The sequence below is a fragment of the Nipponia nippon genome, unplaced genomic scaffold (assembly GCF_047370975.1).
Source record: "Nipponia nippon isolate SJK-2023a ecotype South Korea unplaced genomic scaffold, ASM4737097v1 scaffold_5, whole genome shotgun sequence".
NCBI classification, from domain to species: domain Eukaryota; kingdom Metazoa; phylum Chordata; class Aves; order Pelecaniformes; family Threskiornithidae; genus Nipponia; species Nipponia nippon.
The window spans coordinates 53181607-53197105 of record NW_028262369.1 but is presented as its reverse complement, the minus strand read 5'-3'; the positions used below and the strand labels follow the sequence as shown (position 1 = coordinate 53197105).

The 15499-nt window shown below is 43.0% G+C and overlaps 1 protein-coding gene across 1 annotated transcript in view; it reads right to left on the bottom strand.

The window, feature by feature from the left end:
• RGL1 (ral guanine nucleotide dissociation stimulator like 1) overlaps positions 1–12382 on the bottom strand; it is an 83742-nt gene extending 71360 nt beyond the window's left edge. The window contains exons 1-2 of the mRNA XM_009463546.2: positions 12244–12382; positions 11176–11286 (exon numbers count right to left, since the gene is read on the bottom strand). Of these exons, the coding sequence (XP_009461821.1) occupies positions 11176–11286; positions 12244–12270 (138 nt within the window). The 5' untranslated portion in view covers positions 12271–12382. The remainder of the gene's footprint in view (positions 1–11175; positions 11287–12243) is intronic.
• Positions 12383–15499: the final 3117 nt, after the last annotated feature.

Sequence of the window (15499 nt, the reverse complement as noted above, 5' to 3'; positions counted from 1 at the left end):
TCCATCTCCCCCAGAACTTTTTCTAACTTTCAACTCTTTGGTAACCTCAAAAAATAGCCTTTTAAAAGTCACATTGTTGCAGAAACACTTTTTTTCTCCTCTCTTTCCCACCTCCCCAAATAAAGGGGAACTTTACCAACGCCCAGGCAACAGCACTGCTGCCGAGTTTTAAGCCCCACCCAAATCACACTTTTGTGCTCTGTTACATTACAACATATTTCGGATAGTCTGTCTGGTGAAAATTTGTGACCATGCTTTGAAAGTCATTTGGGTGAAAGATGCTGTAAGAATGCAAGATCATTATTATTTCACTTAGATATGTTTTTTACTTTCCTTCTGGTCCCTAAATTACTGGTGGCATGGTGCTGAACTGAACTACAGTGCAGCTGTATTCAGGCACTAGCATGAGTTCATTTTGGTCCAAGGTAAACTGATTTCCATAAATAGTAAATGGATTTCTATGGCCGAAATGTAGAATTCCTCACTATAGCTTTAAAACTTCATTAAAAACAAAACAAAACAAAAAATACCCCTCATTCTCGTACATCTCAATAAAATTCTTATTCCAGAAGGTGTAAAAACATAACACAGACTTTATAGTTTGGCCCTAAACGCTGGTGTACTGCCCATGAAGAACTACAAGTCACATCTTAAGGGCTTGTATGGCCACTGAACATGAAAAGAGAGCATTTTGGGGGTGAAACAAGGGCAAAAGCAGTTCTGGGAGACTGCAGGGGCAAACCACAATGACTCCTTGGAGACAACTACTGGTCAGCTGCTCAGCCCTTTAGGAATGAGGTCTAGATGTATCTGTGTTAACTAGGAGGAGATACAGAAAAGTATGCAAATAAAACATCAAAATACCATCCCAGTGTTCAAAGAATGGTCTGTCAACCCTGTCCACATCCACTGGACAAAAGCAGCTTTGCTGCTGTCTGAGCAATCCACTAAGAATATAACATTTCAAATGCAAGAGGCACCCTCTGTTTTTCTGATGTTAAAAAAAAAAAAAAAAAGTCTTATGCATAAAGGTAACGTTTCACAATCTCTGGTAGTATCTTACTGGGGTGATAAACACCACTAAGACATCACACACGCTTTGCCTCTGGTTTACAAGACACTACACACCAGCTACACAAAGACAAGCAAGAACAGGATTCACACTGAGTTAGCATTCATTTACCCCTTTCACACAAGGTAACCCCCCTTTCTTCGAGGGGCTAGGCCATGATCTGATCAGTTTGTGCTCACATCTTCACACAGCTGTACCCCCTTACGCTGCTGGCTATAGGAAGCTATGCATTTAGAAAACAGATTCTTACAGCAGCAGCAAAAGATGCAAGTTCAAAGCATGCATTTACACACTGTCACTAAACATATTTTTAATTAGCTTTACCAAGGCTAAATTTAAATCCAAGCATGACTAACATGCTCGCAATGCTTCAGCCTGTTTCTTAAATGAAAACATCAAACCCAAAACTGTAAAACTAATGGTTTCTCCAGGGCTATTCTCTTTACAGCATCTCAGTCCAGTTCGTATGCTGCTTCTCCCAGGCTTTCCGATGACACATAGCCACATTCCTTGCCAACACTTCTTTAACCCAACAAGTGACCTAGATTCTTCTAGCATTCAGAAAGAAAATGCCAGTTTCTTTGCAGAGTGAGCTGATGTTTTTGTTATTCCTTCCACTTATTTCTTCTTGAAAAAAGCAAATAAGGTAACATTCAGTGGTGTTAGCAGCAAGACAGTTAAGGTGCCACAATTCAGGGAGAACCTCTACCATCCAAGAAGCATAGTTTAAAAAGACAGGCATCCCGGCTAGTGGAGGAATTCCCAGTGGGGGACCAGTTATAGTACAGGATGTCGTTATATTCTTACTTGTCACAGGTAAACTGAAAGTATGCCAAAAGCAAGTTTTTGTACATAAGCAGGCTGGCTGCGAGATTTCCGAAATGCAGTCACACGCAACCAGTGCAAAAAGAGAACAGTGCAGTCCCCAGCAACATTTGCTCGAGGCCTCCCTCACCTTTTGCTATTCCAGTTAATATAACGATCATTAGCAAGAGATGCCTCTGCACAGCCTTATAGGAAGGGAGGCTTCCTGTGTCTCTCTCCCTAGTTCCGTGTGGCCTCGCAGGAGTATCCTACAGCCTTAACTCAGTGTTAATAACACCTCAAGATTAAAGCACTGCCATCCTGTCACCCTTTGACAGTTTGGAATGGGAGGTTTTAAACTCAACTGAGAGCATGATACCCTGCTACAAAGCCAGTTACCCTTCTAATTATGCATTTTGTATTTGGAACTGGGAAAGTAAAAGACAGTAATCTTTCAGGCTTCCATTTTAAAACTCATAATAAGCTCAGGATTCATTTTTGAGTGTCTGTTCCACACACAGCCTTTACCCAGCTGATGACCACATCAAAGAGTGCTACTTGGGATATTCCTGGAGCAGAGATCTGTGCCTGAACCAGGAAGGAAGGAGAAAAACATTCCATAAGAAGTCATTAATAAGGGCTACAATGCTATGGTACTACTACGCCCAGAACTGAAGGAATGGACAGGAGGAAAAAGCCTACTCAAAACCAAAAGGCAAGCTGAATGAGATGCCAAGGCTTTCTTTTTGATAGCTATGTACCTGTCTACAGGTAAAATCATTCAGTTCCCTCTGAAATCTCCTATATATCTTCTTTGTGGGTCTCCACCAGTTGACAGGCATCTTCCACCATGCAAAATCAATGTCAGTACACCCCATCTTTCTTCCTTCTCCATCTCCAAGACAGTTCCTTGGAGAAGATGGCATTTGGAGCAGACAATAGTGCAACCCAGTTTCTGTAAGGAGCCTGTCAGCTCCTTGGGAACTGCTTTTCTCTTTCGGCCAAACGTACGGTCAGAACTACACCTTGGCCTTGGTCTGGGTGGTCGGGACAGGCTGCAGGAACCTGATTCCAAAGAGACTGATTTAGCCAAAAGGGACCAACATATGCTATAAACCAAGAGACAAAACAGCAAACTGGAGTGAGGACAGAGATCAGCCAAGTCCTTGCCTGCTGGTTGCACAGGAAACTACACTTGACCAGAACATCTGGGACGCAAGAGTAAGATAAAAAAGAAATCACAGAGCTGGCTCAAAAGGGCATATGGGAGGGCAGGAGCAGGCTCAGAGAAAATTTGAGGTTTTTCATGTTCCAAAAATGTTGATGGTTCCAGGCACCATTTAAATCTCAACCCATATTTAGGAGGTCAGTGTCGGAAAGAAAAAAATCCAAACTAAAACTTTTTTTCTGACATATTGTTCAAGTCAAAGAGAAGGCTATGTTCTAACTGGGATATAGATTAGTTAGACAGACATTTTTGTAATGTTTTTCTGCCTGAACTCTCCAACACAAGATTCCTGCCAATGTATGTGAATGTAGAGGTGTTTAGAAGCCAAACTTGTAGTCACATGCAGTGTGCAGTGCGAGACAATCATTCAAAATTAATTTTTAAAACACCACAAAATTCTCAGAAAAGGTAGCTATCAAATAATGTCAGTGTTAAAAAAAAAAAAAAAAAGGAAGATTTGGTACTTTTCAGCTTTTCCCCTTTCAGAATTTTGAAGATATTTAAAGTACCCTTTTACAGCAATTTGTTTATAGTTTTGGAAGAACATGTTCTGCTATACACCCAATATTATAGCATTAAACACACCTTGAGAAAAGTAATGTTTTGAATCAATCTTTGCCTGAACAAACCCCAGAGCCAGAAGTTTGGCTGTGGCCAAAAAAAAGAAAGCAGAAAGAAAAAAAGATGTATCTAAAATCCACTCTAGACACATAACCAATAGCTAACTAAACCAGGCAGCACTGGGCATGAGGGAGCATAGTATTTCTCTGTTATCTGGATATTTAAGACTCAAAGGAAGAGCAGTCCCTGTCATCCATCAGTAGAGCAAGAAACTTGATGCTTGAGGGCTGGCTCTGAATGCTTAGCAATCATTTAAGATAGGGAGATACAGTCTCTATAGGCCTCCCCCGGTGCACAGAGGCTTGGGGAAATCCCATTCCTGGCTGCATTTCCTGCCCCAGTAAAAACTCCAGAGGCAGAAGGTAGAGTGCAGGTCTCTTCCTCACTCCTTCCTGGATAAAGGACTGCAATAGGAAAAACATTTGCAAGCGTTAAGGAGCCCCTCCTCCCTCAAAGACTCATTCCTCTCTGCTTCCCTCAGATTCCTCAAGGGCTGGACACCGGTCACCCACCCCTCCCTAATCCCTGGAAGGGTGAGATAAAGCACTATCTAGCTGCTTAACAGGGAGGTCTACAAAAGTCATTTCACAGCATTTTAAAAACTCTTGTTTGCTTTTCATTTTGTAATCTTCTTGTCCATCTGCCCATACCACACCCATGCCTTTCAGCACTCATTTTCTGTGGCACTGCATCCACCCTATTCTTCTTACGCCACCGTTCCCCCTCCTCCAATTCCACAACATTTTCTAACACCGCTCTGCTGCCTTTCTCCATCCACTTCTCCATATTCCGCTTCCCAGTGCATATTCAGACATCTGCACAAACAAGGCACTCTCTTCATCCATCTCCCCCACTCCCCAACTGTACGCCTCACTCCACCTGCCCTTCTCGTGCTGCCTCTAGAACGACAACTTCAAATCTAAAATTTGCCAGCGACCTCCTCTTTGCATACTGGTCTCTCCAGCAGCAGAAGGGACCGGCACCACCGTCTACCTTGAATTAACCAAGGCTTTACAGCCACACCTTTTCTTCATCAGCCTGGATAAGACTATGGGGGACTTATACCACAAAGTAGTGGCTCCCAAATGTTCCCCTCTGCAGTCTCTCTTCTCCAGACTCTCCCCTCGTCTTCATCTCTTACATACAACCAGCTCCCCACAATCGACTTCCCTCTCTCTGATTATACATCTTGATCTCTCTTTTTCTCTCATCACAAACTCCCATCTTTTTCCCTCAAGAACTCAACTTCCATATCAATGAACTACCCCAATCCTCCCCTTCACTGCACACTTTCTTGCTCTTACATTTTCTCTTGGCTTAGAAACATACAATTGGAGGATGCTGTGTCCTGCTATCAAGGGAGATTACCTTATAATCCTCTTCAGCAACTGATCCAGCTCCAATGTTGATGCTGTTGGGTTCTTTGCTTCCTTCATTCTTGCTGGAGCATCATTCCACTATCTCATTGCTCTGATGATTTAAAACTTTCTTCTAATTTCTAACAATTTATACACCAGTCTATAGCTGGTGTGAATGGTTCTTTTCCCTCCCTTGCGCTGACTTCATGTTTTTTCATAGGTATTAATCACATACTCCCTAAGTCTTCATTTTGTTAAGCTAACTAAGCTATACTCTTCAGATTATAATCAGACATATTCATAATTTTTTTTATGATCCCAAAAGTCCTCTCCTCTCTCCCTTCCAGTTTAAATCAACTTTCTCAAAAATGACCAGAATTACAGACTGTGAGCCAGGACTCTCTACAAGGGGGTTCATGCTTCCCATCTCTGCTGGCAATAATCTAAAACAACAGAGCATCACATTTGCTTTTTCTGTTTTGCATCATGCTGGTGGCTCACATATCTTGTGATTGACTAATACACCCAAAGTTGGAAGGGACGAGGACAAAAAACCTATAGCAGAAATTACTTTAATCCATTCACAAACATGCCTTTGCGTTCTGTGCTAGTTAATTTCAACCCACTTCTGTTAGAGCAATCCTGAATGTCAGCCTGTAGGATATTTCCATCCTCCAGGTGTTTTCTTCCTCTGCCAGACCATCAGATTTTGTCAGCATGCTTCTGCTTTTATGTCACAGACCCTAATGAACACGACAGCAGTTCAGTCATGGAACTGACCCATGTAGAGCTCCTGTAGGCACCTGTCTCCAGATCAACAGTCCCTCTTTCAGCTCGAGCTGCAGCAGCTGCTCTTTTTCAACAGGTCCTTCACCTACTTTATAATTCCTCAGTCTCTCCAGAGACTAATTTTTTTTGAGTGATTTCAAGAGTAGACTTTCAAACAAACAGATTAAACCCACAGCCTTTTTAAATCCAGAAGATCAGTTATCTTTGCGAGACAAATATCTCCTGCCTACCTAGACCACTCCTCCCCCACCCCAAATACAGGCACCACTGCTGTTCTCCAGTCATACAATGTCATTTCTGACTTGACAGATGAATTAAAACTCCCTGCTGCTCGACTATCATTTCATACACCAGTTCCTTTGCAATTCTGGGCTGGACACTGCCAGCTGCCCAGTGGGGGCACACATCAAGCTTTTGGGCAAAGACAAAACATAAAGACACGTGAAAGCCCCATGTGCCATCATTACCATCAACCTCCAGGTTCACTTTTTTCATCTTTATAGAAAATAGGCAAAAATTTATTTGTTTTTTTGGATTATATGTGGATTAACTTTAATTCCTATCTGTCTGTGAAGCAGACTTATTTTTTGTTGTTCTTATATGGCTGACAAACTTTTAGCTGTTTGTTTTCATTTGCTTTATAAGGCTTGACTTTCAGCAACTCTTATTTTAGCTCTTAGATACAGCTTTCTCTGCTGACAAGAACTTTTCTCTATTTGTCAAAACCTAATTCTAAAAAAAAAAACCAACCCAAACTTATCTTTTTTAGATGATTATTCCCACACCCTTTTCTGAAAGTTTTTTTTCCCTTATTCAAACTAGAAGTCAAAGTAGCATTTGCAGTTTTGACTCGCAAACTTCCAAGCTCACACATTAAGCTATCTGAACTTCCTGCTCCGCTTGACTTCACAAATACTTCCCACAGTTTCCAAGTGTGCCACTGTAAAGCTAAGCATCTCACAGACCTACTCTACTTACCTTTCTACAGAATTTAATCATTTCCTGAAAATCAGTTTAAGGCAGACCCCACTGACAGAGCATCACCTCCTATTGGATCAGTCATATTTGATGAAGGAATCAGCTGACAATAGTATCTACTTCCTTGGTTCAATTCTTGTCAGTTGCCAAGAACATTCACCCATCCAGGTAGCCTTAAATCACCCCCTCACTTGTCTCTTTGCTGTTTACACGGTTTAATTTTCTTCCTGCCTTATTGTCTTACACCATTCATTCTTTCCTCTTTCCATCACTGTAAGGCCCATTCTGCTAGCCCCCCATCCACTTACGTCTCTACCTGCTGCTGTTTCCTTTCTCTTTCAACTAACTGTTTACTTTTCAGTTTACTGTTTACAATAAATCACTGACTGGAGTTCACCTTTTCCAATGCCATTCATACTCTGTCAGCGTACTGCTCCTGGCAATGGAAATTCAGGTGTTTAGCAGCTGGTCCACTTTTACAGCCACTGCTTTACTGTTCTTATCTGCTTCTGGCTACAGTATGATTCAGCTTGTCTCTGTTTCATTTCATGGGTACCTGGCTGTCAGTTAAAGATCAAAAAATCCCACAGAACTCTAAATGTTTCACCTGTCTTTTCTGCTTTGGTGCCTTTTCTTCATGGACAATAGCACCATCCTGTTTGACACACAGGGTGCCAGCCTCCCTACAGGCTGTCTTTACATCCTCAGAGGTAAGCTGAATCTAATTTTTTAGGTTCTTTCTGTGTCATAGTTTTAAAATACAACCTTCTCTTTCTAGCCACATCATTAAAATTCCTTGCTGTACTCTCAAACCTTCTATTCCAGTTACCAATATGCCTTTTTCTGTAGCCTGACGTAATGCCATTCAAAATGATGCTGAATGTCCACTCAAAAGCCTGCTGCAGAAAGCATTCTCCTCATCCCCTCTTTTGAGCTTGCCATCCGTCTATACAAATCTCTACTTCTCCATCCTTCTTTCTCACAAAGTGAGGCCATGTATCTCAGTTTCCATGGCCTTCATGGCTTGTTCCCAATCTCCACATCACCTCTCTCAAGGTCCTGGAGACCTCTCAAGGTCTATCCTGGAGACACCAAAACCTTCTTCATTTTCAAAAAATGCCTTCATGCTTTCTCTTGTTGAACGTGTCGTGTTTGGGCAGTATTCTCTCTCAACATCTCCAGAAGTTACATTTGACTTTTGAAGTTTTGTTAAGACTCTCCATTGCCTTGATGTCTACAAATAACTTGAGAAAAATCAGACTGTTGCAAAACTGATACAACTGCCTCGGATACCAATCATCAGCTGAGACAACGTATGTGTGCAGACAAGCCTCATCTGATATTTAGTCTGTAAGTTCTTTTTAGTCAGAATAGTGCTTTTGTGCAGCATCTATCACAATACTGAGCTACTACTAGGGCTTTTAATATTTCATAATACTCTAGTGCCTGAAGTCTTAAGCTTCACTAAATATTTAGTGACAAAAACAGTAGCTATTATCGGCATCCTTCAATGTCTAATATTAAATTTAAAGCTAAGAGGTTTGGCGTTTATACAAAAGCTTCACACTTTTGAAAATTATGGAACTGCTGATGACTGCATAAGTCACAGCCTGATTGTCTTTTTCTTTTATTAATTGTAGAAGTTTGAAACATGGAAAAGACATTTCTGTATTTAAACAGGCAAGTGTTTATGGTGCTTAAGCTGTAATCTTATGATTGGTTTTTAAACAGATCATTCTCTCATAACAGGGCCAACCATTCGAGAACCCTGGATGGGTTCTTAGGATAGAGAATTTTAAGAAAGGTTTATTAGATTTCTTGAAACATAAAAGATCTACGTTCATTCACATACCGGTACCTGTACAAGAACGTATTTAAGCAAGCTTCTCAGTAATTAAAGGAATTGGTAACAAATCCCAACACACTCAGAATAAATAAGACTTTTTATATTCCTTTCAACACAGAGACTATGAAATTTTCAGTTGGATCTGCATTTCTCTCAGACACATCAAATAATTTACCACTAACTGTTTTCAGCTGAAAAGCCTCCAAATCACTTTACGAATGCAGCACCACTAAGAACTAACCACTCTAGAACCACTCAATCAAACCCCCGCTCTGATACCACGCAACATTTAATAGCCACATGCAACATCGAGGTTTGAAAAGACTTGGGCTTTTCAAGTCACAAGGAACTTGACCTGCACCAATAAACCATGAGAAGCTCAGTGCCGCAGAGAAGGTCAAACTGCTAAGTAGACCTTTACAGGACACAAACTGACATTGAAAAAGTAACTTTTTAAAAAGTAAATCCATGCATGCATGTAATAAGTAACAGAGTTACTATATTCGGTACAAGGAAGGCTCAACACTTGCTGATGTACAAATAGGTTGTTCCCATACTCGTCAGTTGACCTTGAGTCTTCAACCTAAGCCTGACTTACAGCACCATCAAAAAAATTAAGATCAACACTGATAAATCCAACAGCTTATTAATTTAGTGCTATGAATTTCAAAGCACAGAAAAAAAAAATCATAAAACCCTATAAGCTTCAGATAAAAAAAAAGAAAAAATCACCTGATGACAATTAGAAAAGAGACAATTATGCTTTTCAAGGCAAAACTGCTGGGGGTAGGGATGGCTATTCACAAATAAGGTTCTGGGTTAGAGGCTAGTTATTGACTTTGGGACCACAGTAAAGCCATTAATAAAACAAGATCACAAAAAGAGCTTAAAATATTTTATGTTCTGAAGAGTTTAAGGGAAAAAAACAGCCCATATGTTTAAAAATATTTTTAAATAATATGCATGAGATTTTTTGCTTGTGAAAGATACCAGCCTGGAAGCTGAAGTCACAATTTACGCCCAGAACAGGTGCGGACTTCTGACACACTGCCTCCTTCCCCACAAACAGGGCTCGATTCTGACCTGAAAAAAAACCTAACACTAGCCACAGAAAGCCAAAAGTCACCTCCGTGACCTTGCAGTCCCTTGTCCTCCTATTAAGATCGACACCATCAGCTGTGGTGATGATCTCAGGAACACATATGCACTCTTCCTTTGAGAATATGACAAAAACCTGGCAAACTCCTTCTACACACAAGGAACAACACAGCTGAAACAGTATAAAATTCTACTTTTCTAAAGTATGTTTATGGGACACAGACAGGTTCAAAATCAACCCCACCTCTTACACAAAACCACCAGCTGTGAAATTTACAGGAGCTCAAAAATACTTTCTAATATTTTTCCTGGTAAAAACAGGAGGCAGAGATGGGAAGTCTACCACTCAAAGGAAGCAGATTTGAAATTATCTGTTCTGATTAAAACTCTATGCACTTCTTGAAAATACGGGAAGGGAGATTCTAAGCACTATCTGTAGGACAGAATTGGCTTATCTTTCTTGACTGTGGTTTCAGCACTGCTGTATTGCTTTATGTCATGGAACTTCACAAGAAAATTATCTGATATATATCTCAGGGCAGTTTTAAAAGTCTTTAAAATACCAACCTGGATACTACATCAAACCAAGTTCTTACATTATTGCCTTTGATCCCAAAGAAAATATATAAACATAACAAAATAATATGAAAATTATAGCCACCTCCTGAAGATCTGGCTCAAACTGCCACAGCTGCACTGATTCCAATGAAGTGAGGACATTTTGTATCAGCTGGGGGCTTGGCCTGACAAAGGTGAAGGCACTCAGCAGCATGCCAAATTGAGTGCGTGTGCATTTAAGCTCCTTTTACTTACCACTAAAGCCTTCGTGCTTTGAAATACACCTTTGAAAAACAGTACAGAGCTGTAATTCTTGCAGAAATGCAGACAACTAATTTCTCATCTGGCTGAGAAAGCAATACAAAAATGAGACCCAAACCTATATTCACTTAAGTTTTGAGGAAGTTTCTGCTAACTTTTGAGAGAGCTTCATTAGTCAAAACACCCTATTTGTTTGGGAGACCTGAGCTAGGTTCCTAACAGCAGAAATGAGCCGTAGCCCTGTCTGAAATAACTGTTAAATGTTCAGCTTCTCAGGCCATAAGCTAAGATCCTTGTTCCCGCACTACGTATCATCTGATCCATGGCCACAACTGGTCAAATCTTTTTTACACATCAAGAAAAGAGGAAGAGTCAACACAAGGAGAGAGTTATTTCAGATGACCCAGACAGACAACCCCAGTGTTTCGTTTTTTTTAAATAGTGAGAGCAGTCAGTGCTAAAAGTTAATATCATAACGATTCATGTGGAATTCAGCTCCCTGGAGCAGGCTCCAAAGTCCATGAGCAGCCTTCCAAAATGCCACCGCGCCAGCTTTACTTACCCCTAGCCATCTTGCTCCTTTGTTGGCAACCTGCTGAATCTGCACTCTTTTCAGGGTGACATGGTAAACAGCTCCCTCTTCTACTTCTTCACCCCAGTCCTGAATTGTGCTCTGCCAGGAAAAGGGGAAAGAAAAAAAAGTAAGAGAGAAAGGAACATTTTCCCTCTTCTGCTAACCACAATCTATACCAGGTGCTCTCCTGCTTCATGCGGAGCTGAGGGCAGAAGATGGGCTGCACAAAGTAAATACAACAATCAAAGCAATACGGGATACTTTTAGATTGAGGGAACACTGGAGATATTCTTGGCAAGCTGTCCTTTCCTGTGGTATCAGGATACCCTGACTTTCCATTTAACTATTTTTCCTAGACTAGCACATATTTTAAATAGTTGTATAAAGTCTTTTCTAAGGAAATAGTTTGGTTTTGATTAGCAGTCTTCTCTTCCCTCTCCCTCCCTCTCTCCCCTTTTCTAAAGCAATTAATCTCTTTGGCCTTTCATTTACGGAAGGAATTGCACTTTTTAAAACTGTTGAATTACTTAGGCAGACAGCCTTTAAACTTCGAAGCTAACAAGCATTTAAAATACAGCAACCCTTTATTTCTTTTGACAGGAGGGATCTAAAGCACTTGTGGTTTGCTTTTCCAAAACCTATTATTTCAAGCTACAAAAAACTTTACAGAGTCGAGGCTTTAAAACGCACAAATAATAGAAAGCGGATGAAAAAAAAAAAAAACACCAAAAAAAAGTGCAACGTCTTCCAAACTTTAACTGAACATGTGCTGCAATGACTCCTCATTTCCTAGATTATTAACCGTACAAAAGAGCGCAAGCCGCCGCAACGCGGACAGAAAACATGCATCTGAATTTCTCCAGAGGGTAACTAACTTCCCTCTCTGGAGCACTCTCTTCATCCCCTCCGTGTCAGGCACACACACACAGTTACTCGTGAAGATAAGCATCACTCGGAAGCGAGGAAGAGCAGAAAGGCTCCGGGAAGCAGCGGGCGGCGCGCCCGGCCACCGGCACCCTGCGGGCAGGGGAAGGGGGGGACGGGACGCCCGGTTACCATTTTAGCTTTCCACAGCAATTTCATTCTCGATGCCTTCTCGGGCGCCTCGACGGGGCACGCCGCCGCTCCGCCCTGTCAGCGGCCGCCGCCGCCGCGGGCCGGGCCGGGCCGAGCCGTGCGGCCCCTCGGCTCCGCGGCGCGGGAGGCGGGAGGGCGGGCGGCCGCGCCAGGCCCCGCCCCGGCCCGGCCCCGGCCCCGGCCCCGGCCCCGCCGAGGGGCTTCCTGTTTACCGCGGGCAGCCCCGGCCGAAAAGTTACGGCGCGCTCGGTCGTCCCCGCTCAGAGCCGCGTCGGGACCGGCAGCGGGGCAGCAGCTGCCCGGGGGAGGCCGCCCGAAGCGGGGCGTCCATCCGCCCGCGCCCCGGTGGCCCTGTAAGAGGGACAAGGTGCGGCGCGTCCTGCTCGGCTTCCAGCGGGGACGGGGCGCGGAGGAAACGCCTCCTTCCAGCCTCCGCCAGCCATCGCCCGGGTGTAGCCGCGCACCGGCGCCCTGGCGGGGCGGAGGGGAGCGGCGGCGGCGGCCGGTGCCCGCGGGCAGCCGGGGGCAGGGGCGGGGAGCAGAGGGGCCGCCCTTGGGGCTCCCTGCCCGCTGCTGACGGGCTTTGACCGTTCTAGAATAAAAAGCCAAATAGGCAAAGGCAGGAATTTTAAGCCAGGCTTAATTTTAAAAACTTATTGCTACGAGTTTGAAAGTGAGGAAATTAAACGTTATAGTAAACCCTGACACCGCTGCTAGCGGCGGTACTCTACGTTGTCGTAGTCCTGCTCTGCAGAGGCGTGAGGAGCCTGCCCGGCACTCGGCCACCGGGCAATTCAGGTGGCTCAGACAGGAGCAGAGAGAGGGCCTTCCTCCTCCTCCTCCTCCTCCTGCCCAGTCCAGCCAGGCGGTGCCAGGGCAGGCAGCCCCCACCGTGCTGGCCGGGGGCGCAGCCGCAGGCCCCACAGCCCTCTGCAACCCCATCCTGCGACCCTCTGCAGAAAACCTCGCTCTGACAGGGAGATGGAGAAAGAGCAGGGACGGGGGATGCGCAGGTGTATAGCAGCAGGTAAGAAACCGGTGATAAACAGTGGAGCCATGAGGAGCAAGGAGCAGAGATGTGGGCTGTGCAGCCAGAGATGTGGAGGGGAACAGGGCTGAGTTGCTGGTTTGGGGAGATAAAGTTTAGGGTGATGGGAAACTGGAGGCATGGGGAAAGCATTCCTACCTCTTGGACCTGTACAACTGGCATTAGGAAACAAAGCCTGACTGTTTTCACCTGTCTTGCCGCAAGAGAATGATACTTCTTATGCAAGAAGAAAAGTTTCTCATACTGATTCTGTAATCAATAGATTATAGTCTATCATATTTCCCACCTATAGACTAAGACCACAATATCTTTGTTTTTCTTCTGTGGGAGTCCCTTGCTCACAGACAAGCCTGTATGAACCATGATCATCATCTCTGTACAAGCACTAGCTGCAGACATCAGCATGCTAACACAAGGATCTCAAACCACCTTAAAAACACTAACTTAAGTTGCCTCTTGAGCTGTCTTTAGTTACCTGGTTTTTTTAGACTTACAAATGAAAGCAGAGAGGAGTTGAGTGCACAAATTACTGTACAAGTCAATGAAAGCCGTAAGAATTGAACCAGAGAGTTCAGATCTCCTGAACCTCAGCACTAACAGCCAGTATATTAACAAATTTATACACAAGTGTTACTACCAATTATCTCAGGAGCAGTGTTGGTTCAGAGAGACGATTATCACTTGCAGCTGTTAACATGAGGAAGCACATGAAAGCAAGGAACATTATTTTAAGCTACGAAACCAAGATTGAGCTGTGTTGTCACGGGTGACTTGATCTGATTATTTGCCAGGCTGTGCACTTAGTTTATTTGTGTAATACTGAAGTGATCCAGAATATGCTGCGGCAGATACAGACTTTAATAATCTGACTGAAATATATTGTAGCATACAAATCAAAGTCTAGCTTTTCCAAAGTCCCTTGGCTGCTCCTGTAAAACTGCACAGAGCATTCTGAATGCTTTAGATTTTGAAACTGGTTTTCCACATCATAATTTTTAGGTGCAAAAAATGGATGCTGCATTGAATTCATATAGCTAGCCCAGCAGGCATGCAAGCAGTTTCAGAACAAATTGCTATTGAACAGGACAAACATATGTTAGCATATGAAAATGGATATCCAGCTACAAGGAACATAACACCAAAGCCAAATAATTATTCTGTATTGAAATAAAAGCTTTATCATGCTATGATGTTCTGGTGCCACAAGAAGTGCGGTAGTGCCACTACCATTACTTTGGATGGCAGACACCAAAAACCGGCAGTTATTTCTAACTATTTCTTTAATAGTAAGAAAATGGCAGTGAGTTAATAAAGTGGGAAGGAGCACACGTGTTTGACTCAATTTAGCTTCTGTTGAATCACACATTTTAGACTGGGTCCTTAGGGAACACCTTCTCATGGAGAGACAAGCTCAGGGCTTTTCTTTCAAGGCAGGGCACAAGCCCTCTCATGGATGATGTTTCTGAATCCTCTTGGTCACTGACAAGTGACACAGAGAAGCTCGATCAGGAAGCAGTGCCAGATGAACTCACGCAGTTTAGCAAGTAGCAAAAAAGCTACCCTTTTATTAGTTAGATTTGCCATTAGTCATGCTTAGAGTTAGAGTACGCTATTTTCCAGATTATTTTTAGTGAGATATGGTGCCCAGACTTTGTAACATTAGACACAGATACACCTTTCCAAAAAAACCCACAAATCGAAATCAAAGTGAAAGGTTATGGGACAGACAGTAATCATGCATATAATTCTGTAGCATATCAAATTGCAACCTACTTTTGTAACAGTATTTTGAACGTACACGTTGTCTTTCTTCCTAACAGACTGCAAGGACTGCACAAACAAGGTACTATATAAACTGCACCACTGGCACGTGGTCACCCCTGGGCTGCTGAACAAGAACCTGCAACACACACAATGCATTGGCATACAGGGCAATAAGGGGAGACAGAAATTTTGGCCAAGGTGATGAGGTCTGTATGGCAACAGATATGTGTATTTTGCAAGGACAGAGAGTTACCTACGCTCTTCCAGATTTGAAGTGTCATACAGTCTAAATCACACACAAATGCTAATCTTTACCCCTAGATCCCAGCTCTGCCAACGTGCACCTGAGATGGCAAATTGTTGTTATCTGCATTTTTCCAGCATCATCCACCCTTTGCTGTCATGGGTGCTAAATGCACTTGT